General features: G+C 41.9%; 1 protein-coding gene across 1 annotated transcript in view; it reads right to left on the bottom strand.

Moving 5' to 3' along the window:
• Positions 1–25,026, bottom strand: part of NRXN3 (neurexin 3) — a 1,622,198-nt gene that overhangs the window by 1,034,056 nt on the left and 563,116 nt on the right. The window contains exons 7-8 of the mRNA XM_032482446.1: positions 9,402–9,703; positions 3,240–3,401 (exon numbers count right to left, since the gene is read on the bottom strand). Coding sequence (XP_032338337.1) covers positions 3,240–3,401; positions 9,402–9,703 — 464 coding nt within the window. The remainder of the gene's footprint in view (positions 1–3,239; positions 3,402–9,401; positions 9,704–25,026) is intronic.

The following is a 25,026-nucleotide window of genomic DNA, read 5'->3' as shown; positions in this document are numbered from 1 at the left end:
TATCAGATAGCTGGGGGTTCCTGAAAGATTCAACTACTGTCATATCAAGATGTTCTTCAGTGATCCCAGGAAAGTCACATGGCCAAGAGCGCCTAAGAGCATTTATCCAAAAGCTATTTTCTAAACTTACAAATAAGTGATTTCATTAGGCAAATATTTACTGAGAGCCCTCTAGGTGCTAAGAACCACCCTAGGAGCTGGGGACACGACAAGAACAGTAAGACAGACACGTTAAAACACAAAAATGTGAAGAGGAACAAGGTGCAGACTTTGGGATGTGTAAGTGGACACAAATCTTGCATCGATAACCAGGGTGTGCAGAGTACGTCAATAATTGGATGGTAACATGGACACTCATTGTGGCTTCTACAGTGGAATCACATTAGGAGCCGTGCACACAAGTGAAACCCATGGTCACTGACTCAAGAGTGGAGCCAGAACTTAACTTTCAGGTGTGAAGTAACTGTAGTTTCAATGATGAAAACTACCTTGTGCCACACACAAAGTATCAGTGTTCTGGAACAGAAACCGCATGGTGTCTTTACCACGTCCCCATTTAAAACAATGACACATAAAAGTGCCCAGCTCAGTTTAAGGCAACTTACAGCCACAAACAGCCACAGAAGACAGAAAAGGGAAGAAGGAGTTGGGAAGGGAAGAAGGCTTTGTAAAATAATGCAGACTGTTCTAAGGGGAAATAATTAAAGCGGGTAAGTGGGATTTCTCAAGGAGCAAAGTCCCAGCACAGCTGGAAGCTTTTGCTGTTTACTGAATTGTCAAAGGGAAACGACAAGAACAAGAGAAGAACTTCCCAGACCTGCACACAGAAAAATGAACTGTAATGATTAAATGGAAAGAAAGAATATGCTGGGATTTCATTCATCTCAAAGTTGTCTGTTTAAAACACTCAGACAAGTAAGAAAGCCTCCCAAGTCCCTTAGAAAGACTGTATTATATGTGTAAAGGAGAGGAGGGGCAACAGGTAATAAAGTTCTCATTTTGTCTACCATTTCCCCCAGTGTTTTGGACTTTCTTTCTTTTAGCTTAATCTGGATTTAAATGCTGCTTAGCGACTAGCTAATATGCATATATTTTTATTACTACTACTGTTATTTCTGTTATTGTCACTGGGTTTCAGATCTGTTTTTAATTTTTTAACTGCCACTTTTCACAGACTTTGAAGCTGTCTGCTCTCTATCTGGACTGTGTGTGTGTGTGCGCACGTGCGCGCGCGCGTGTGTGTGTGTGTGTGTGTGTGTGTATTTTGTTTCATCAGAGACAGCTGCATGTTTTTATGAGGCTTGTTTCAAAACATTCAGGCATCCTTCCTGATGGATAGATCTGTGGTTGAGAAATTGCTCCTTTGTCTCAAAATACGTAATTCAGAGATGGTTCAACATAATTGTGGGCAGGGGAAGATTAGTCCTAGAGGACACCCCTAGATCCTGTCCAAGAGAAACTCCATGCTCAGGGCTGTTTCCCTACAAAAATGGATGAGCCCTCCACAGCAATCAATGCCTCATTCATTCCTGAGCCACGTACATGGTAACACAATGCTCCTGTCTATTTCTGATGAGAGTGCAATTCCAATGGTGTGTGATTTAACAGTGTTTAAGAGTCTTTCAGGGTTCATTAGACACTGCGTAGTTTATACCTTTATTCTATCCCAATGGGAGTAAGTCCCAGGGAAGACGTGTGCTGTGCCTACTGCACTCCGTCAGGAACGACCTGTGGAGTCCCTGTGGCCAGCAGAAGCCTGGGGAACACCCGGCAGGGAGAGAGAAATGCTCTATGAGTTCTCCTCCGTCATTTGTCCTTTAGACCAAGAACAATACAAAGCTGTAATTGGATTTTTCCCTCCTTTGTCGTGTCCCTCCTTCCGACCCCTTCCTCTCAATTCACACATGGTTTATTGCAGCAAGACGCAGCTCAAGTACCAATTCTTCTCCAAAACTGACTCCCACCTAAAATGTATCTCCTTCCTCTACTCAATTAGAGCATTTCGTCTGTTGCACTGAAAACACAAGGTCCTGAGCTGTAACTGTTGGCTTTCTGACCTCATCTCTCTCCCCAGATGATCAAGTCTTCAAGAATGGAGAGCATGGCTTGCAAAGAGCCATTAAGTTTAGTTACAGCACAAAATAAAGGTACCCCATGATTATCTGAGAAGTGTATCCACTCAGAAAATACTTATTATATACCTGCTCCATGCCAGGTATCACAGACTCAGCCTGTCTAGAAGCGGCTCACAGCTGAGTGGCGTGGATGAACGCCCGTGTGATGCCATCACACATGTAACTGATGTTCAACAAATTTCAAATAACCATAATAAGAATAAAACATGTGCCCTGAGACAAGGCTTATAACATGTCACAAGGGATCTTTATCTACAAGAAAGAACACTGTTAGCTTCGCAAGGAATTTCCCCAGGGAAATGGTATAGGTCTCTTAGGCAATCAAGCTTAGCTTAGATTAAACAAAAAAGTGCAGTGTACTCCTCTGATGACACTGCATGCTGAAAGAACACTAGCAAATCAAGTCTGATTCTTTTTGCCTCAACAATTGACCTTAGAGATTGAACTTACACTTGACTGAAGCTCCTTTGCTCTCAGACAGAGGTCTCAGTGTATCAGCTACAATAGTAATAAATGAGTAATGGCAAAGCCCCACTGCTTTCTCACAGCTGCTAGCTTTCAGGGAAGGGGCGGGGGGGGTGGGGAGGAAAAAACAGTCTTCTGGGCCTTAGTGTTACATTCTGAGAATTCTCCTTCATCTCAGATAATGAGCCTCTTGGGAACACCAAGCTTGGCAAAGGTAATATAACACATATGTTATGTTTTAGACAAGAGACAACCACACACTGAGCCACTTTTAGCTAAGGCATCCCTACTTGCCAAAAGCGCAAAATCAAACTTTATAGACATCTAGTTCCTTGGGACTTCACAGTCCTTTCATCTGAGTTATTTCATTTAACTTACAAAGCACAGCTACTGTGGGATCAGGTTCCCCATTAGTTAGATGAGGAAACAGAATCACAGAGCACTTCAGGGGTGAACCCAAGGTCGTGCAGCCAGCTTAAGCTGGGACCACGGCCTAGGGCCCTACTTCTGAGTCCAAAGTCTTTCCCACTACAACCTACGGCCTCACAAAATAGATCAGAGGACAGATCCAGTCACTGACCTGGGAATTTCATTTGTTCGTAGACAGTCAGTGCACTGAATGGCACGGGTGAACTTTACCTCTTTAAGGCAGCCCATGAAGTTGTTGCTGACGGGTGAGCCTGGCAAGTCAGCGGTACTTGGGCTTCCTCCCACGTAGAAGAAGTCATCCGAGCCCAGCATGGTGTAGTCCTCTTGAGTGTAGCCCGTCGTGGTCAGGATGCCATCCACAGAGATTGTCACCTGGTGGAGGGACACAGGGACAAAAAAAAAATCCCAACAATGACCTTACAGTCCTATCAAAATCCAGGGGCTTCCCCTACCTGTGGCATCACTTTCATTGAGATTTGGGCGAGGTATGCTTTCTAATTTGGTTTGAATTTTGGTATGTGCAGCCAAGTTCCATTTTCTGGTCTGCCTCCCCTGTGGCCCCAGCCTCCAGCTTCTCCCGCAGACTCCTGGGAGTTTGTTGGAGCTGCCAAGCTGAGCAACTTGCTCTACCCCGCGCACGCGTCACTCAGTCAGGCTAGAAAATGGAACTCTCCTCAGACGGCATCCCTTGTCTCAGTTCATTGGTTAAATGACCGTTTATTTTTGAATGATTGTTATTTATGATGGTAGTGAAAAACAGCAAAGGAGACATCTGACAATGGGATTTGTTCAGGGGTTGGTCTTGGGTTGATGATGGGTTTTTTTCTTTTTTCTTTTCTTTTTCTTTACTTTTTTCTTTGTTTCTTTTTGGGCTCACACCACGCTGACAAACATGCATTCAGGGGGGGCGGGAAGAAGGGTCTTGATTTTGGTGAGTCATGGATGATGCATCCCATGGACTCCCAGGACACTCACCCCCGCCCTCCCTTCACTGCCACCACCAAAAGAAGAAATGACCCAAACCAAAAAGGCAACGCTAACAAAAAGAAAGGGAGGATGAGGCATGAGAGCCAAAATAATAATAACGCCCATGGGGGAGAAACAGCACCTGTACACCCTACACCCATAAAAGGAGCACAGGGCAGAGAGAAAAGACAGGGCCTCAAAGCGTGCACACATCGTATGCTGACACACCCATGCGCAAATTATCCCGAGCCAAGAGAGAAGGCAGAAGAATAAAAGGGAGGGAAGTGGGACAAGGCAGAGGAGAAAAAAAAAAGAATCAAAATCCACTCCACACTTACATGCAGTAAACCAACTGAAAAACAAGATGGAAGTGGAAAAAAACACACTCAAAACTAAAGGGTCGTCATTCCCCTGCCTGCCACCTCCCTAACAAAAAAGAAAAGAAAAAGTCCAAATCCAACCCCAAAATATATGAAGGATGAGAGGAGAATGAAGAAGAGTGGACACAAAAAAAAGAGAGAGAGAGAAAGAAGGAAGTGGAGTTGGGTTGATGACTGGCAGGTTGTTAGTAATGAGGAGGAAAATGAGGGAACAGGTTCTGATGCCAATGGGGAAATCCACGAGACAGGAACATGCCATGCAGAGTTTGTACGGGGAACACAACTGGCGGGCTCCCTTTGGCCAAGGTGGGGAGGAAGGTGAAAGAAAGGAAAGGAAGAACATAGGGAGTAGAGTACTTTCCTCCCCAGATCACCGGTGGTGGCTGTGGCCACACAAAAGGGAAAGAAATAAAAGAAAAGAAAAAAAAAAAAAAAAAAAAAGGGATTCAGGAAGGGGGAGGGGGGAAAAGAAAGGAGGAAGACACGGAGGGAAGAAAGTCCTTGCTAGACATCGCTATTGTCCCTAGTCTGTAATTTGGAAGTTGCAAAATAAGAAAACAAAAAATACAAATTTAGCTGTAAACAGAGAACATTTCTCTAAAAAAGTTTGCAAAAAAAATTATAAAGTGGAGAAAAGGAAACCATCCCAACCAAATTCATCAAAATATTGTCAGGACAGGTGCATCCCCTTCCATTTTTTTTTAAAAGAAAAAGAAAGGCTTCTATTGAATTCAACAAAAATTTTTAAAAGAAGAAACAAGTCTAAAGAGGATAAAAGAGGGGTTTGGGGAGGAAAAGGGGGGCAACACACGGCAAACCCAAAAAAAGAGACAATAAGAATGATATCTACCAGACAATGTAGTTTGTTTACCATAGCGTGTCCGATGCCTGAGTGCTTTGCGGAAAAGGGGGAAGAAAGGAAATTAAAAATTGTGAACAGAACGATTGTTAATTAAAAAAAACTAAAAACAAAGATGAGTCGTTAGGGTGTTAGTACATTAGTCGGTTAGTAAAATGACACATTGCATGAATGATCTTGTGTTAGTTTTTCAAAAAAAAGGTACCCGACACAGAAAAAGAGAGTGGGGGAAGACAATGAGACCAGGACTCTATGGAAAACCTTGGCATCAGGGCACAGCCAGGCAAGAAGCTGCAGTCCACCTTGTCATGGTAACTCCCCACTCCTTTCAAACCAGACCTCCACTCAGACCAGACCTCATCCCAGTTAGAATCAGCAGCATACTTACTTTCCAACAGCTCTTCTGAATGAGCACTGCCCCCTCTCCCTTCCCACCCTCCATATACCATCCACCTGTCCTGAAAAAAAGACCCCAAGGTTGGTCATTCCACATGTAGATAAACAGAACTGAAATACCAGTACACTGGGTTTTTTTGTTTTTTGTTGTTTTCACATCTGACTCTGACTAACCTGCATGGACGATCATGACTTTCTCCTAGAATGCAAAGAACTTAAAACGTTTATAGGTCACATTTAATCATGGGAAGGCTACATTATGTAGCTTACTCTGGGTTTCCATAAATTTAAAGATCCATGACCCCCTTGATTTGGTGAGGATTTGTGCAGCAGGAGGGGAACTTTCTCTTCTCTTCTTTTTTCTCAGGTTAGAATATCTGTGCTGTTGGACTGCGTCACAAAGAGTTGGAGGCTTCTTTATTACCCAATAACATTATTATCTTGTTTACTCTGCCAGGATGCCTCCTATTGGCATCATTCTCCCCACAATCCTCTCTAGGAATGCTTTTCACGCTTTTAAGCAATTTCTTGTATGGACAGCAGAGAGGACTGGCAAGTTAAACATGATGGGAGAAGCCCTAAAACTAGTCTCTCCTTCGCAGTTTTCAAATGCTAAATTGCCAACACATCCTGAGCTGGGAGGCTGGAAGACTGGTAATCCTGATTTTCTATCTGTGGCTTGACTGAAGTTGCATAAAGAGGTAAAGCAATTCCCATGATGGCCACGACCTTGGACTCAGGCAAGGTCACCGACCAAACACAAAACCCAAGAAAACCCCAAAGCTCCACAGAAAAGCCTCACTACCTTGGCTGCTAATCCTAGTTATAGTTTCGAACAGATAATCCAAATTCCCTCCTTTAACCAGAACCCCCTAATAAAGCACCTGGTCTTGGCCTTGACTTGGCTCAAAAAGCAGAACCGTGAGTCGATGACCAAGAAAGAAGAAAGAGAGAAAGTTCTGCTCCACTTGGTAATGAATACTCCAGGAAACCCCAATTAAGCTTTCCTCAGATGAATTTTTACCACAGAAGCCATTCAACCTTACCAAAAAAGTAGATAAGATTGCCATCAGCTTGCTATCAAATACTTATGAAGTGACTGACAGTTTAGTTGAAATAGACAAGGGCTTCCCACCCCTTCAAATGGATCCTAGGGAACTCAAAAAGATGTTATAAATGTATTTTTAAAGGGAAAAAATAATCTTAGATGACTCAGTGCTGAAAGGACTGTATTTGCAAAATCAACTCTGCTTTTCTGAGATTTCCCTCTTTCCATAAATTGCATTTGGATGCAAAATTTTGTCAGAATTTCAACGAGGTCCAATTTTAGGTGCACTTTCCCCATGGGATTCATATTCCATCTGCCACGAAATGCCCCCAACACCCTCAAGCCCCAGTAGCCTTGTCTTGAGAGCTCTACTCAGCTGCGTCACTGGGGACAGGCAGAAGCAGTCACCTCCCCGGCAAAACAGAACGCTCGGCCTGTGAATCATGTGCATGTCACAGCGAGACTAGCACCCAGACCATGGATGAGCTCATAATCCTTCTGGAACATAAGGTGCTTTGCATATTTAGCCACCACCCTTGGCTGGGGAGGATTGTAATCACCGTCCCACAAATGGAAACAGTGGTGGGGAAAAAAGAAAAAAAAGGTTAAATGGCTTGTCCAAGGACACAGAGGGGCACTGGGTCTTAGAACTGGGAAGAGAAACCCTCCAGCGTTGCTCTCCTCTGCTCGCTCGGCCTAAAGCAGCACAACCAATATTTGAATTACACTTTGGTTTGTCCCCATTTTAGTTTGAAGGACTGAATTAGGACCCAATTTTATTTTAGAAAAGTTGTTTTGTGTAGAAATGAAACTGAGCCTTTCTTGGGCTATTTGGAATCATTCTAGAATGGCAAAGAAGTGTGTGGGGTGGGAGAGAGTTAAGAGACACAGACTGGCTGGTGAGAACCACAACCTGACTCTGATCCCAAGTACATGAAAATCCCACCCCCTCCACCAAGTAATGCCTAAAGGGTGTTACTGTGTACCTGTCAGTTAAAACCAGCAAAAGGTCATATTTTACTTTGGTCTAGTCTCTGCAACTCAAACATTTCAAGCCCTTATATGTTAGCAAGTAGAAATTTGATTTGGGCTCTCTTGGCAGCAGAGAAGGTCTCTCCTGTAAGTTGTGGGGGGGGGGGATGATGAAAGAAAACATCAACAGTAAGATTCTTTGGCCTTGGAAGAAAAACATAGAACAGCGATTCAAAAATGTTCCATCTATGTGTATTGAGATGACTGGGCGTTTTACAAGAAAAAATAAATGTAAGACTTTTGTAAAATGTTAATTTGAGAAATCTATCTATTGTTTAAGCAATACTGTTTAAATCTAATTTTATATCTCAATGTTAACTAATAATAAATTATAAGAAAATTCTTTAAAAAAAAAAAAGATGATTGGGGACTCTAAGTCTTGCATTATTGCAACTTCACCACAGATAGAACAGAATCTCCAACCAGGTGGCTTCCTTGACATGCGTAAATGTGGAAATGGGTGTTTCTAATATCATGTGTTTCCAATGTGCGGAAATCTTCTCCATTTATTTAGCATTATTAAGGAGTTACATTTTTATCAAAGAGAAAACATATGCAAACACCTGTCAGTTCTTATGCTTTCATGTTCACATTAAAAGGCATTAAATCAATCATGGTGCAGAAAAAAACCTGATAAGCGCCTTCTGGAAATCTGCACCACATTTTCTGATTAATAAAGGATGAATGCTGCCCAACTGGGTTTAGTGACAAATTCACAGGTAGAAAAACTAAGCGAAAACAGAACCAGGAAAAGGCAGTCTCAGCAAAGACCTGACTTTTATAGGAAATGTTTTTAATTTTTCACTGATGTGGGCCGGTGACGTATTATTATTATTGTTGTTGCTGTTGTTGTTATTCTTGTTAGCTATGAAATGGAAAACAACTTCACTTGGCTAAGGCTTTCTGTCACCTGACGGAGTTGCCTGCTTAGAATCGGCAAGCGATGGCAGTTCTCAAGCACGGACAGAACCAGGAAAGGCTGCTCCAAAGTTGACTTTTTTATGTGGGTCCTTCCACTTTCCAGGCCTCCCAGTCAACTGAAGAGTCTCGGAGGTAGAGACCGGGGCAATAAAGTAGGACCACCGCACCAAGGAACAGAGAAACAGAGGAATTCAGAAAGATTCCAGCTAATTCACTCCAAGGCTAGAGGTTAACACAACAACCGAAAGAATAAAAGTAGGGGAAGGTTCAGTAAATTAAAAAGAAGAGAAAAAGAAAGATTTTTTCTGGATGTAATTAAAATTATAGCATCGTGGCAATGGCTAACTTAATTAAAAAGAAAAACATATATTCAAAGAATGAGAAAAATCTACCAAACTGCTGAAACAAAATGCTGTCTCTAATTGAATTTAACAGTAATACAACAAGATTCAAACATAATTAAGACAATGATAAAAAGGAAAGCAGAATAAAAGGAATGAAAGTACTTATAACTTTTATTATCTATACAACTGTATTTCTTCTTAAATAACAAGCACAAATGGAGAACTGAACTAAGAGGAGAAACACATTTTAATAATTTTCCTTGTGAAATTGCAAAGGCTTGGGAGAAAGTTAGACTTTGACAAATCCAAACCCAGACGGTGTTTCTAGCCCTCTCCACGTCACCTGTCACCTGTCACCTGCTTCACAAACTTCCTCCCCAGCCACCTAAGAGGAGCCTCCGGGCACTCTCTCCCCTCAGCCATTACCTGCCGGAGATTGCGTGTCACTTTGACATCATGCCAGGCGTTGTCGTTGAATTTTCCATTGACGGGCTCCACAATGGCCTCAAAGGCCCCGGACCCCAGGTTAATGACCAGCGAGACCGCACCATCCTTCAGAGCCAGGTTGACATAGTCAGCCGACTTGCCCGTGTGCAGGATGAGCCCGTTCCGCTGCCAGGTCTTAAAGGAGAGGGTGATTTCATCACTGCTGCTCTGGATCGGGTTCTGGGACAGGTCGTAGCACAGGTACTCTGAGCCTCGGAAAGTGGCCACATTCTCCTCTCGAGCTGCAGGCAAAGGAGAGAGGGAAGCAGTCAATACTTGACCAGCAAGAGCCAGGTCTATGCAGATACCAAAGAGAACACACACACACACATCCCAGGGCACAGCCCCTGCCAGTGGGCTGACACCAGCACAACACTCCCTCCATCTCTTCTGCAAGACTTAAGCCTAAGGACCAGAGAAAATAGCAGAGAAGAAACTGCAGTGAAGTTATGTCCACATGAGGGTAGAAGACCAACACGATGATGCAGGAGAGCTTGCTGCCTTTCCTTCAAATTTTCTGAGAAAAATCTAAAGGGAAATTTTATGCGAAATGGTAAAGTGAGGCTTACGTTGCCTTTGCATCAATATTGGCATTTAAATGCTTGTAGAAGAGCTGGTTCAGAATGTATAATTAACTGTTCTGACAAAGGGTTCTTTAGCTTTAGGTACCTTTTTATTGACCAATAACTAAAAATCAATTACCCTAAAAGATCTGGCTCTGATTTCCATCCATCAATAACTCCACTAACTTTGGTTTCCATGGTAGAGTCCTGAGCCCAGTGGAATGTGACTGGGCTATTAAATAGGAGGTTGGACGTGAGGAAATGATTGAGCAGATGAAGAAAACGGAACAGAATGAAATTTGCTAACATGCTTCGACAAGACAGCAATACCTCCCTTAGACTCAAAGGGACCTGCCACGGAGGTCTCCTGTTCTAGATGGCCTAGTGGGCCATCCTATGGAACATCTCTCTCCAAAGGACCAGGGGTCCCCAGAGCCAAGATGGCATTCCACTGGAACCCACAGTCTCCTGTAAGACCATATTCTAGACACTGGAGTCCTGGAATTCTCTGCCCAAAGAACCCCAAGTCTGTTTCCAGAGCTCGCGCAGGGCTCTCCCCTGGATGCATTTTCTGAAGGCAAATCGTGCTGTCAGTGTACGTCCATCCAGGTCTGAGGGTTAGCCATGGGGGACTGTTTGCACAGGCTTGGACACAGCTTGGCCATGTGGGTTGAGGCAGTCATGTGCATGTATACAAGACCCTTGAGATATCAGATGGAGCCGAAGGTGGACAGAGGAGGGGAAGAGGCCACAGGCTAAGGACCAGAGGGGCTGGCTCTCCCTGTGCTAGTATTTCCCAGCGCAGAACTTGCAGGGATTCAAAAACTCTAAATGTGAGCCTGACTTACCATGTAGTTACAAAAGTATATCTGTCAAGGGAAGAGGACAGACTCTATTTTATTTAATTATTTGTTGACTTGATTTATAACTTCAATACACAGCAGGGACACCTCCATTTGTCCTCATGTCAGGCAGCCTCACTGAGAGTGGCCTACTTCTTCTCAGCGTTGGTCAAAAGCTCTCAAAAGCACCTCCTCGCTGAAATGGACAACACTACAAGTTTAGCGATGCAGCTTCCATTTAAAGCGTGGGAGGAGGGCAGGCTACCAAATAAGGGTGAGAAGATTCTACTTTCCCTTCTAGACCTATAGGTCTGCCTTGTTAACCAAAGCCAGCTCCACCTCGACTTAGGTCCTCATCAAGCAGCACAGCCCTTGGTAAATTAATTAAGACAAAATAAATATTCTCTCATCATGAGGCAAAGGAGTCACTTTCATAATGTGAAGAGATGACCACCCAAGATATACTACGAAATTCGTCTTAGCATCACGACATTGTTAGAACATGAATCCCAACTTCACACCCCAGAGTTAAAGAAGAGATTAAATGTGTCTCATACGTTCCAGAGGGCCTCAAGGATGTGTGTCCACCTGCACATTTCTGTTTGCACACACACATAACTGGTATAAGCAAAAGGGACCTGTCCACCAGTATGTGACCACACTGTGGCTCACACATACGTAAGCAGCAAGTACTACTCAGCATATAACTCACACCGAATGCATTTTACCGAAAATAGCCCCCAAAATCATAGAGCAGAAATTTGACACTATCTATACGTTTGAAATGGGTTCATCCAGTCCCCAAGTGCCCTATTTTCATGATCTCTCCTCTCATTTCCAAAGAAATGGCTTTGTCAAAATTCAACTAGACAAGCTCCTGTTCAGTAGAATGGAGGCGACCCTGATTTAGAGCAGAAGATAACAAATCAAATGCAGTTATCACACTAGGCTCTTTTCCTAATGATGCAAGCGTATACAGAGCCAGCTATTACACCTGTCCTCAGCACCCACGTGGTGTATTAACGGTTGTCTTCCATAAACATTTAAGTTACACCTTGTGCGCCCACTGAACTGAGATAAATGAGCAAGGAGAGGAGTGCCTCTAAAGAGAAGCTTCAATTAATCAGCAAGCACCCTTCAAAGGGACCTGACGCGGACCAGCCAGGCACCAGGGTATTAATTAATGTGCTACATGGTGCTTAATATTTCTCATATAATTAGACCAAGGAGTCTGTCAAAATAGCAAATTTTAGCGCTACAAGGGATTTTAGAGATTGCCTGATTTAATGCCCTTATTTTATTAAAGAAGAAACTGATGACTAGGAATACGTGAGTTGCCTAAAAGCACACAGTTAGTCCTACTCTGGACTTCCAGTGCCTCTGTTCTTTTCTCTAAATATCAGTTACCTTTCTTTTTTGCCCGTCACTCTGGATACGTCCCACGTGCCTACTCTGCCTCCCAAACGGCGTGAATAGTTCCACTGAGCCATGCGTTGATTTATAAGCCATCCCAAAACTTGAATAAATGGAGCAAGAGGCCTATTTCCCCCGCCCCATATAAATCACACTTACTCACCAAAAGAACTGCTGCCCTTTCACCCCTGGAATCTGGGTGTGTTTATTAAAACAAACAAACAAACAAACAAAAAACAAAAAACGTGCTTTATGTGGAAGACCACAGAAGAACAATGACATCACTACAGAGACTATCATAGTAAATGAGAAATAAAACCACTTTGAGAAAAAGCGTCTATGTAAATCACCCGCATATTTACGCTAATACCCGTGCAAATTCTTCAATGAAGATTTTATGTAGACTTGAAAGTGCATTCCTTTGCAAATAGCTAACAAAAAACTGCTGCAACAGTTCACAACCTTCCCAATCTCTTCATTCAGTGATGGATTTTCCCAGTTTGCCTTCTCCCCAGGCTGGAGGAGCTACCAAGAGCAGCACGACCTCAGGTGCTGGGCATCTCCTTCACGTGTCAACAAACAACAGACCACTGAAACCTACTCTCTGATTCATATTCTAGGTAAGCAAAGACATGTCATTTCTAACTCATGGGATAATTTCCTCCTGACTGTCCTGGGAAGAGGCACTGGCAGTGTGTGACCCAGTCTTTAAAAGAGCAAATAAGGGGCTCGTGAGGAGAAAGAGTGAGGACCTTGAAGAAATCATTCCTCTGTATACGCCCACAACTGGCATTTTTCTCCTAAGATCCCAATCTGTCTTAATTTCCTTGCAGGAGCTAAAGCGCGAGCATTTTCTTATCACCTTGAAAACCATACTAAGTTGACGGTGAACGTAACTTAAAGGTCCAAAACCAAATAGTGACAAACACACATTTCTAAGCCCATTCAATTCTCCAAACTCTCCATTAGAAAATGTAATACTGCCCCAAATCTATTTTCTATACTTAGTGCTTACACTGAGGAGGAGGTTGAAGAGACAAGGCAGTCACCTTGTACGTATTCAAGCTAAGTAGGTAGAGAAAATGAACGCAGGGGATTATGCACCACAGTACACAACAGCTTAGCATAAAGACACAGCAGGGCAAGAGGGTGGGCACTGACACGGCTAATGGACCGCTCAGGTTCTTTTAGATTATATCACTCCAAAGTTTACAATCAATTACGTAAGTGTTAAAAATGTTACTCTCACTGCATGAAAAGCAGGAGTTCAACTCTGTATGACAACAAATCATTAACTCATTATTGGTAAGTGTCCAATTGATTAAACACTAGACACAATCTAGGTGAATATAACTCGATTTCTGAATCAGCCTGTGTAAGATACATTAAGCACTGATCTTTCAAATGGCTTGTTAACCCAAGGACTGATATATACGGAGCATCAACGAGCATTTACTCAGTGCTATTTTCCACTCTCTCCCCTCAGAAAACATCCAACTAGTGACTTACATAATAGTAACTATTTCTCTGAGATATTCCTGAACAGACTAAGACACCCTGTGTAATATTTTTTTCACTATGCCACCTAAGAAGAGATGCACATCACTGCTGAGTTAGGCCCGTGGTTCCTGATAGCTTGCTGTCTTAGGCTGTGAGATCAAGAAAGTTGGACTTTATTCTGAAGGTTCTGAGGAACCACTGCATAATTTTACTCAGAGAATGGAGGGTCTGATTCATATTTTTAAAATATAAGATTATGCAACCCAACTTCTGTTGGGCTGAAAGTGACCTGGAAAGAAATAAGAGCTGAAGGCAGAGAGCTCAGTGAAAAGATGAGAACACATCTGAACTACTTTTCCAGGGGGTGCGTGGCACTGCCTCACCCTGGATGTTGACAGAAGTGAGTGAGGTCTGCTTCTCCTTGAGCAAGAATAGAAGCAAAAGTTCCTAGAAGAGACAACCTAAGGAACTAAGAGGCAGAGATTCTGGAAAACGAGAGACCATGGGAAGAAGCCAAAGTCTGGATACTGAAGACCCAAATGCAGCCATGGAAAACCAAGGGCCAGAGGTAAAAATTGAAGACAAGGACACACAGCATTAGATGTGAAAGGGTCAAGTGAGAACATGTCAGGAATGGGTAAAGAAGGACTCTAGGCCCACATGCAAATCAATGTTCAGCTTTTTTTTTTTAAATATCACGCATTTCCAAATGCTTTCTTAATCGTTATTTGTGTTCTTTCTCATGCTGTGAGGTCACTTTGCTATGATTACACCAATGTAAGGAAGCAGAGGCACATGGTTCAGGTTATCCAAGGCGCTAGGAAGCACTTAGGTCAGTTCCAAAACCTCAGTCCCCTCATTCTCATGCCGTTGCTTTTGCTACCACATCATACCGCTACCTCACCAGGAATTCAAGTTCTCAGAGGGGCAGGTGCCTAGGACCCTATGTCTGACATCCTGCGACTGCATGAAGTTCCATGTGTCAAAAGGGGGAACCACTGGCAATGACGGGTAAGAACCCTTTCAGGCAGCAGGGGCTCAAGAAGGGGACAAGGGGTGGGGCTGGCTTACCCTGAAGTTCTCCAGACACAGGTTGGAAAAAGTCAAACTGAGATCACTCTCTTCATCCTCATCAGAGAGAGAAAGTGAGCAAGCCTCAGACACAGAGTTTCTAGACACCACTTGGAAGAGGCTATTACAATGCCAACCCCTCTGGAGTAGCTGTAACCACTGGTCCTGAGCGGAACACCTGATGCGCACCCAGAAAGGGAGCAGGGGCCTGCCTTCTGAGGATGTGCTTCCGAGACCGTGGCACAGCTCTTCTCATCTTTGAATCCTTTGTCCTTCAACTGGCCTCTGCAGCAGTGCGGTACTTTAGTCTGCACTGATGCAAAGATAACCCTGGCCAGCCCACCTGGTCTGGCTCACCCTGGAGCTAAGGAGGCACAAAACCCATGAGCCACTGCTGCCCTCCCTGCCAGACAAAGGGATGGCCTGTAGGCCTGGGAAGTGCCTGCTGAGGCCCTTCCTCTGATCCACAGATTCAGCAGGTATGGCACTGCCTCTCCTCCACTGGTGCAGCTGCCATGAGAGGTTTTACTTTCTCAAGCTGTAAACTAACATATCACCCAATTCTTCCCAGGCAAAGAAGCCCTGATGATGATGGAAGAACCACGATCCCAAGGCATGGAGTACACAAAGCAGAAATAAACTTTTTAAGAAATCCACAATTCCATAATTGCTCTACTCATTCTTGTGGAGGCTGCATATCCACCCAATTTAGAAAGTTGCCTTGAGCTAAAACACCAATTTGGGTAGTTTGCTGGCAAAGGAATAAGTTAAGGCACATGTGAGTTTGTTCTTGCACAAATTCTGTGTTTTTTTTTCCATGCAACTGCTCGGAAGCCAGCATCCAGAACAAGAACTTCCACCTCCAAGGGCTTCTTACAAGCTTTGGGTAGACATCCAAGTCAGCTACTGGGCTGTGAGATAGTCATACTTGCAGAAATGAGGGGAAAGCAGAAATCTTTTTATTAGAATAAATTCTATTATACATCAGCTAATGACATTTCCCGCTAGAATTAGGGGAGGAACACAATGATTGAGTAAGAAAAGCAAAAGATTGTACAAGTGGGCACTCTCTTGCATCCTCCTGTCCCACTTCCCTTACAACACATTTTAGGGCCAAACAAAGCATTTGGATAGATCAAACTGCAGAGCCGTCTGCCCAAGGGCAAATAATGAATCCTTTACCTGCCACATCCCATCATACAGGTATTTTTAAAGGAGAGTGTACCAGCAGACAGCAAGTTGTGTTGTTACGAGCAATCCTGCACAACAAAAGAAAACACACAGAAAATCTGACCTCCTGAGGCCATTTCTAACCCTTATCCTCAGACTCTCTGTAGGAAAGATGCAGCAGAGAAATAAATAGACTTTTCCATGCTGCCTGGGTCACTCACTAGCCTGCAGATGCTTCTCAAAAGTGATGAGGAGGAAAATAGTAAATCAAGTTGTCACTTGGAAAATAAACAGCCAGCATCCTGGCGAGGGAAGCTGCCTCAAGTCCACAAAAGAATGGCCTAGAAAATCATGTTTCACTGAAATCACTAGAAAGCCAATGGCATCCTACAGACTGAATTGCTCTCTAGTACATTACAATGGAAGTTAAATTTTCTGTTTGTTGATTTAAGGAATAGGGATTTGCAGGTGCCTACTATGTACCAGCTGATGTGCCCAGTGTTGAACGCCCTTGAGCTACACGGGAACCCTGTGAATAGGAATAATTAGCCGACATTTTACTGAAGAAGGGAAACTATGAAGCTAAAAAACTTGAATGCCTGCTCAGTGCCAGACTCAGACATGGGCTCACATTAAACAGGGCATCCTCCTATAGCTCAGAGTGTAGTGAGACTGTGGACTTGATGACACAGAATATAATGATAAGGCTTTGAACTGAACAGACCTGGGTTTGACAGCCAGCTGTGGAACTTACCTTATCACTTAACTTCTCTAACCCCGAGTATCTTAATCTATACAGTGAGCACAACCACAGTACATATTTCCCAGATTCACTGGGAGACATGAATCAGGTAAAGTTCCTGGCCCAGTTCCCAGCCATAGACATGTTAGTTGTTGCTGTTGTTGAGAATGCACACATAAATTGCAAGCATAACTGCAAGGGTAGTAAATGTTTAATAGGTGATACGGGCACATAGAAAAAGAAAACAATGACCTTGGGTGTTCGAGAAGGCTCCATGCAGGAGACCAAATTTAAGCTGTGTCTTGTAGTATGAGTAAGAGTTCACCATGCAAAGGGAGGGATGAAGTTCTAGTTAGAAGAAACAATGGATTCGCTGATGTGGTCATTAGAAAAGCACAGGATATCCAGGGGATGGTGAGATATTCAATGGGGCTAGAGTAGCAGTCAAGGAGGTATGTGAGGCTCAAGATGCAGGCTGGGGCCTTAGGTGTCATCTTCTTGGGCCACTGGGGATGGGAACCAGCAAAAGAGACCTTCAGCTTGTAAGTGGCACATTATACTTGTGCTGTATCAGGGGGGCCCAGTGAATGGACAATGGCTAGAGAGGTAAAGGGGAATCCCAGGAGACGTTTCCACAGTAGGATGGATACTGCTAAGAAACCCTGGCCTGAGGCCACTGTGCTGCATCTGCCTGCCTGCCCACTCATAATAATTTATGTAATATGCTGTATATTTTATTTTCCCATAATCACCAAATCCATATGAGCCAAACTGTAATTATGATTCTTTCACTACTATTTTTTCACTTTAATTGTGTATCAATCAAATAATAATTGAGCACAAATGGTACACTCTACCTTGTAGAGGGAGCTCCATTTCCCTGTCCCCATGACTTCATGAAAGCACTTCCTCAGCATTCTCCAGAAGGGAATCATCTCAAGTAGCACTTCAAACTTCTCTCCTTTACTCATTCATTTCCTCCAGTGAGGGAAGTGATTCATCTGCTTAGCGATATAATAAGGGTCTGACACCCATAGGTCCGCATTTCTTAATCAGGCAGTCACTATTTCTGCGACTTGCCTTTCTCTCTCCTTAGATCTGCCCTTCCTGCAAGGATTGTGAGTTCTCCTCTAGACTGCCCCATGCAGTAAAATCTGTCAGAGTAGACACCACCTCAAATATGAAGGCCTTTTGTTTTCTAGCTCTTTTGCCTTTGGCCGAGTAGCTGAGTTTAATTCAGGGGGAAAATTACAAGGAAGCCCAGTAAGACTGCAGATCAAAACCACATTCTCTAACTCAGCTCTACCAGCCACAGAGCTGACGTTTGGATCCTTGACCAGACTGCCAGTTTGACGCTTGTGTCTGTTCCTCAATTAATTCAGAATGTTCCGGTCGTTAGTTGTCATCTCAGACCACTAGTCCTTAGATTGCTTTCACTCTGATTGGGATGACAATAGGCATATCTGAAACTACATGAGGTCAATGGTAAGTAAATACGTCAATTATATCAATAATTTTAAAGCTGATTTGTGCCACAGTGTTACTAAGACACACTTTTGAAGTTACACCAAGGGTCTGGGTGATCAGAATGGTGAAAATTTAACTATGGTTGCCTTCCTAGAGATAAGTTTTAGATAGAGTTTTGACATTTTTGAAAAACATTATAGAATATACACACATCCACAAACTTACATATCCTTTCACCCTTGGCCCAGTCCAAAAAGAATAATCTGCATGCTTATTTTTTTTCAACCAGCATCTTTTATCAAAGTTACACAATAACTAAGGAAACTGTACTTGAAAACCAAATGACTCATGAGACTATATTCTACAGATTTGATAAGGTCAAAACAATTACTAGCAACACAGAGCAGGAGAGGAGAGGAGAGAGGACTACAGTTTTGATACAAACCAAATTAATAATAATGAAATATATCCACAATGATTCTGAAGTAGGAAGCAGATCATCTGAAACGATTTTTTTTTACAGTATCACATACATTGACCCTAATTGCGACCTAAATTAGATACTCACTATATCCACACGTACTCATTCAGAAAGGAGTATGAATGTCATGAAAGGTTCATAGAATTTGGGAAAACCCAAACAGACATTAAGATGTTTAGAAGCAATACATGGATTTTAAACTCATATGGACTTTAAAAATATTTATTTCTGTAAAATTTCTCTTTTCATCCAAGATGAAAACAAGTAAGGGCTCCTCCATAACAAACCATTACCTTGGAAGATGACCTAATCTACCTCCTACCTCAACACGTCTACATCCACATCATCTTGTTGGTGAAACTCTCCACCTTTAAGCATACAGAGAAAACAAGACAGTTTGGTGTTACGTGAAACTTCCCAAAGATATTTCAGCAGCTCAAATGGCTCCTGGTCCAAAAAGAGGAAAGGATGTCTAGAGACTTCCAAGTTTCTTTTGGGTGGTCAACAGGGAATTACAAGATGTTAAAGGTTTTTACCAAATATTTCCTTCATTTGGCCCAGAATACAGAAAATAACGAATATAAACAATAAACCTTACCTCCATTAATTTACACACACACACACACACACACACACACACACACAGGCATACATATGCACAATGAATGCTAATCATATATACAGCTCTATTCACATGTAACAAGAATAGGAAAAAAAAAACCCAGCCATCGGTAAGCTTAGTTAGAAATTTAAACTAAATTTCATCTACCCGTTTACCTATCTATCTTTCATATTTATATGTATATATTTATAAGAATTATTATTTATAAATACTTGTATATATGCGTATGCATGTGTGTGTGTGTGCTTCCTATATGTAGCTTGGAAGGGATATGACTGACCTCTTCACACAGAAAGCAAAATCAGTGGTTGGATAAATAAAGGAGAATAATATGCATTTTTCCTCTAAAAAAAAAAAAAAATCCAGCCATCCATTTCAGGTAGTGTTCACTTCTAGAGGGGGAGAGAAGAAATGAAACCAGGGAGATACTCAAACAAGACTAAATCTAAAGATATAAATCAAAACTGGCAAAACATTAAGATTTGTTCAACATGGGTGATAATTAAGCCAATGTTTATAAAATCCTCTACTATAGGGCCTATACCGCCTTAGGTTTGAAATATTTCATTGATTTTTAAAAAGTTAAAAATCTCTGCAGACGATTGTGATAAAACCCCTAATCACCAAATAAATCTGAACAATTCTTTAGTTATTTTACACATAGATGTCAATTCCTCGACCTATCTTGTGAGTAGAATTTTTCATACCTTTTCAAAATCTCCCTTACACCCCAGAATGTGTTAAATAAAGACCAAATTGAATCAAAATGCAGTTGAATTGATTGCAATGACTCTATAAAGTCAAGCGTTCTCCTCCTGCCCCTCTTGCCCTCCCCACTCCTTCTGGAGACCCACTGCCCGGTACCTCAGCATCAAAGAGTTCAGCCCAGCTTCCTAGGGACAAAGGGGGAAATGCTGGTGGATGTGAGGGAAGAGAAGACACCTTCATTTGTTACAGCTCCACAGAGTCGAAGAAGGCTGGGTGGGGTCTGGGGGATATGACAAGCCTCCCGACAACGGAATAAAATCATCCTAGTTCTTTAAGAAACTCCCCACCGAGAAACCTGAATCGGTGCCCAATCCCTTTGGCCTCCCCAGCAGCAGGCAGCCCAGCCCTCCCTTGTTAGCACTGTGGGCTCCAGCCTGCAAGTCTAGACAGAGTGGCTGGTTTAAAGGCCCTGGAGTCAATGCCTGGACAAGATCAATAAGGCTTTTTATGACACAATGAAAACTTTCTATTTTGTTAAACGCAGCTAATCTACCATTTCTGCAGCACCCTTAAAGCTTCAGTGCTGAGCACTAGAGCCAAAGTGATTAAAACCCCGTTCAGAGACACAAACTGGGGAACTTGGCCAATGCGGAGGTACAAATCCTAGAAACCTGGGCTGTGTCTTCTTTCATGGTGAGGTATGCATTTCCTTTTCCTCCCACAGAAATAAACGTGCCAGTGAGGAGATGGGGGCTGATTCTGACAAAAATCACAACTACGCCATCCCAGGTCTCTCAAGAAGGGACTGACCATGTCCACGGCTAACATAATCAAACAAAAAGATCCAAAGCTGGGGGTGGATGAGGACGGAGTTATGTTGAAGGAGGGTGGGGAGGGAAAGTTCTCTAAGATGAAGGCAGACTTACAAATCAGTGACCTAATTTAAGAAGCCTAAATAAAGAAGAAAATCTTCAGTAATTGCAAATTCAATTATAGTACTAATAGTGCGCTTAGAACTAGAGTAAAGTGTTTATTTCATTTTCATCATTTCTTCATCCTAGACTATTAGCAGAGTTTAATAGGTAAAAGTTTTTTTTTTGTTTTGTTTTGTTTTGTTTCTGTTTTAGTTGTTGTTTTTGTTTTGCCACAGTGTAAAAAGGTCAGGAAATTAACATTTATTGAACCTGTACTATGCTCCAGGTTTTAATATAGAGAGGGTCCCAATAAACAAACATACACATAGTATTTGACAAAAATTAACCAAGACCTGTTTTGGTGATTTGAGCTACAAGAATTCAAAACATTAACTATTAGAACCAATGTATTATTAATAGAAGTAACATACCTGTGTGTTCATATGTCATCTGAAAGGAGAGCATTTTTTTGTTGGGATACTTGGTATGTTTCTTATTTAACTCTCACAAAAACCCTGTGAAATAAAGTTTCACTAGCCCCACTTTACAGATGGTAAAACTGACATTCAAAAGGGATGAAATACATGTACAATACCACAGCTGGTAAGAAGCAGATTCAACATACAAACCAGTCATTCTCTAAACACTGTATGCTGTCCATTAGATCATGCTGCCTCCTACCGAGGGTTGGGTATCTTTTGCAAAGACCTCTATCAACAGTATTCCTGTGGGAGCTGAACAATTAATTTAAACACACGCATATGCACGCACACACACATGCACAGTATGTTGCATTTTCCACTTTCACATACATTATCTAATTTTGTAAAGCATCCTTCTGCAGCTTTTACAGGAATCTCTGCTCAACAAGGGTACATTTTCAGCAAAAATTTAGATGTATTAACCACATGCTTTGGGATATGAATACAGATCATCAGAATGATAGAAAAAATTATAAGAATTCTGTACGTTTGCAACATTGCAAATATATAAGTGCTAAAAAAAAGCCTTAATTGTAAGAGCATAAAAGGGAAATCCCCTTCTGATGCACTGAATCTAAAAGGGCAACCAACCCTGCTTCTAGGTCAGATGATTCACAAACCATTTACAGACGCTGCATCACCCCAGCAAGCTCACTGAAGCTTCAGGGCCAAACAGCTGGACTCTGAGTTCTGGTGTACTCTGGACACTAGAGAGTACAATCAGAAGTATGCTCAAGGCTTGCAGAGGAGGAAAAATTATTTGACTTGTTATTAAAAAGACCACACAAAGCTGGGACTTTAAGACTCTGAAACAGAGACTCAAACTGGTTTCATTTTGTAGCTTATGTAGTCATTTATGATGGACATTTATAATTCCTATGATGTCAATAAAACAAAAATCTTAACCTCCTCCAGAAATTAGGTAATAGTTAGGATTTATTAATGATAAGTGATGGTTTATCCTTGGGTTGTGATAAAATAAGGAATGATTTGTATATCCCAACTATGGTATGAAGAGGTCGCATAGGAGATCCCAGACTTAGACAGGTTGTGGTATTTGCACATTATCACCGGTTGGTTGGTCCGCGCTGCTGACCACACCTTGTAGGTAAATGAATCGGAACAAAGAAAAGCCAGGTGACTTAAGGCGTACAAAATCACCATCTGAGACAAGAAAACAAGCATAACTGCTGGCTCATTCCTGCCAGGTATGGTGAAATCTCCATGCAGATATCAGCAAAGACGCATCCAGATGCAGTGGCAGCTGAAGTCTCAGAGGAAGTTGACTGAATCTCATTCTCTGACCTAAAGGCCCCAAAACTTGGTCTTATCTCCCTTCAGGAGTGATCATATCATGAGAGATTGACCAAACCAAATAAAATCAACTTGTGACTGAGATAGACAGCAGAATGTCATTATCATGATTTACAATGAAAAAATGCCATCAAAAAACTCTACAGTTCACAGACTGGGATTCAACCATTGGTTCCCAAACAATGGTCGCAGATAAAGTTTTCACCAATCTATAGCACTATCAGGAAAACAAAGACAATGTTACACAGTTTTTAATAAAAGCTAAATTTATGCAATATTCACTCATGCAACAAACATTTATGTAGGACTTCCTCTATACCAATACTGTGCTAGGCACTGGAAACATAGAACTTTCATTCTATTCCTTTCTCCTTTGAGAATTTCCTGTCTTTTATAAAATGATGATGATAATAGATAAAATTTGTCAATTGGCAAAATAAAAAGTAATCAGCCCTATCTTGCCCCTTCCCTTTTCTATAAAAATGTTACTTGTCAACAAAATCCAAAAGTTTGAAGAAACCATTGAATCAGAGAATCTTTTCTTTGTGTGTTGTCAGTGAGGTGTGGCCAAAACATGGTGCTCTGAAAAGGGGGGTTCCTAGGTGCTTCAAATGGGGTGCCTAACTATCCCAATTTGCCTGGGACTGAGAAGTCTCCCAGGACATAGGACTTCCAGTACTAAAAGTGGAACAATCCCTAGAAAACTAGGATAATTGGTGACTCTACATGGGTCACATGTTGGAAGTTAAAAAAACAAAAAGCAGATAAAATAAAAACTCAATTACCTAGAATTTGAGCAAAGAAAGGGGCTTGAATTAATTGGATGCTTTTGTTAGCGATGAATGCCTACCCATTTCAAACTACTGACGTTTTGATTTTTGAAGAACAAATGATCACACTAACAGTATAAGTAACGTATTCATTGCTGTGGTATATTATATTTTAGAACTTTAAAGCCATCCTAAGAATAACCTGGACTTCCTTTGAGGATCCAAAAAGCTCTTTGAGATTTCATGGGGCCTCAGAGCCATCTAGCTCACCATCAATCATCATTGTACACCACCACAAATAAACAGCTTTAGCTTCCTATTGTTTGAATTTGGGAACATGAGTGTCTTCTGTATTATAAGTAACTAATTAGGTTGTATGGAATGATTTATGCAAACAGTAGCATTCCTTCGGGGATTACTAGGCTAACTTCAGGAAGAGGCAGAAACTTTACAAAAGCTTCAGAATCAGCCTCTCAGTACACTCAGTACACTCAGGTTTGTCCCCAAGTGCCCCTCCTTCTTCCTTCCCCTCTCAGCTACCCTACGACCTACACTTCAACCAGCTAAGACCACCCACCTCCTGGGGTCTTTGGAACTTCCCTCAATGATACTGGGCCACTTTACAAAATAGTGCCCTGCTGCTACCAGCTGAAATGGAAAAGTAAGAAGACATCATCAAAGAAAGGAGAAGGAAAGAAGCTAGTACTTACTGTTCCTGTTCTGTGTGCCTGGTACAGTGAGGTCCTTTGCAAATACTGTCTTCTCAATCTTACAGTGACCTTAAGAGTAGGCATTACCACCTGTTTTACAAATCAGGAAAGGTCCACGGTCCCTGAGATGCAAGTGACGGCGATGATGCCAACTACCATTTTTGAAGCTTACTGTGCTCAGGGGCTTCAGCTCCAGCTTACTATTATGCAGATGACATTTCACAATATCCTCACAACAATCTACTCAGGTATTATTATCTGCAGCTTTCAAAGGGGGAAGCTGAGATTTACAGGCTCAAGGCTATTCAATTAGTGTAACAATAATTAACAATGAAGGAATTTACAATGAGACTAGATTTAGGTCTAACTTCAATTTCATTGCTCCCTCTAACTGCAACAAGAGTTAGATTTTGTACAGTATGGAGGTTTCCCAAAAAACTAAAAACAGAACAACCATGTAACCCAGCGATTCCACTCCTGGGTGGAAAAAGCACTAATTCAAAAAGATAACATGCACTAATTCAAAAAGATAACATGCACCCCGACATTCATAGAAGCATTATTTACAATAGTCAAGATATGGAAGCAACTTAACTGTCCATCAACAGATAAATGGATAAAGAAGATGTGGTGTGTACATATAATGGAATACTACTTAGCCATTAAAAATGAAATTTTGCCATTTGCAATAACATGGATGGATTTGGAGGGTATTATGATCAGCGAAATAAGCCAGACAAAGAAAGATAAATGCTGTATGATATCATTTATATGTAGAATCTAAAAAACACAACAA

Source organism: Camelus ferus, chromosome 6 (assembly GCF_009834535.1).
Source record: "Camelus ferus isolate YT-003-E chromosome 6, BCGSAC_Cfer_1.0, whole genome shotgun sequence".
NCBI classification, from domain to species: Eukaryota; Metazoa; Chordata; class Mammalia; order Artiodactyla; family Camelidae; genus Camelus; species Camelus ferus.
The sequence above is the reverse complement of the archived record's forward strand: the minus strand, read 5'-3'. Positions and strand labels throughout refer to the sequence as shown.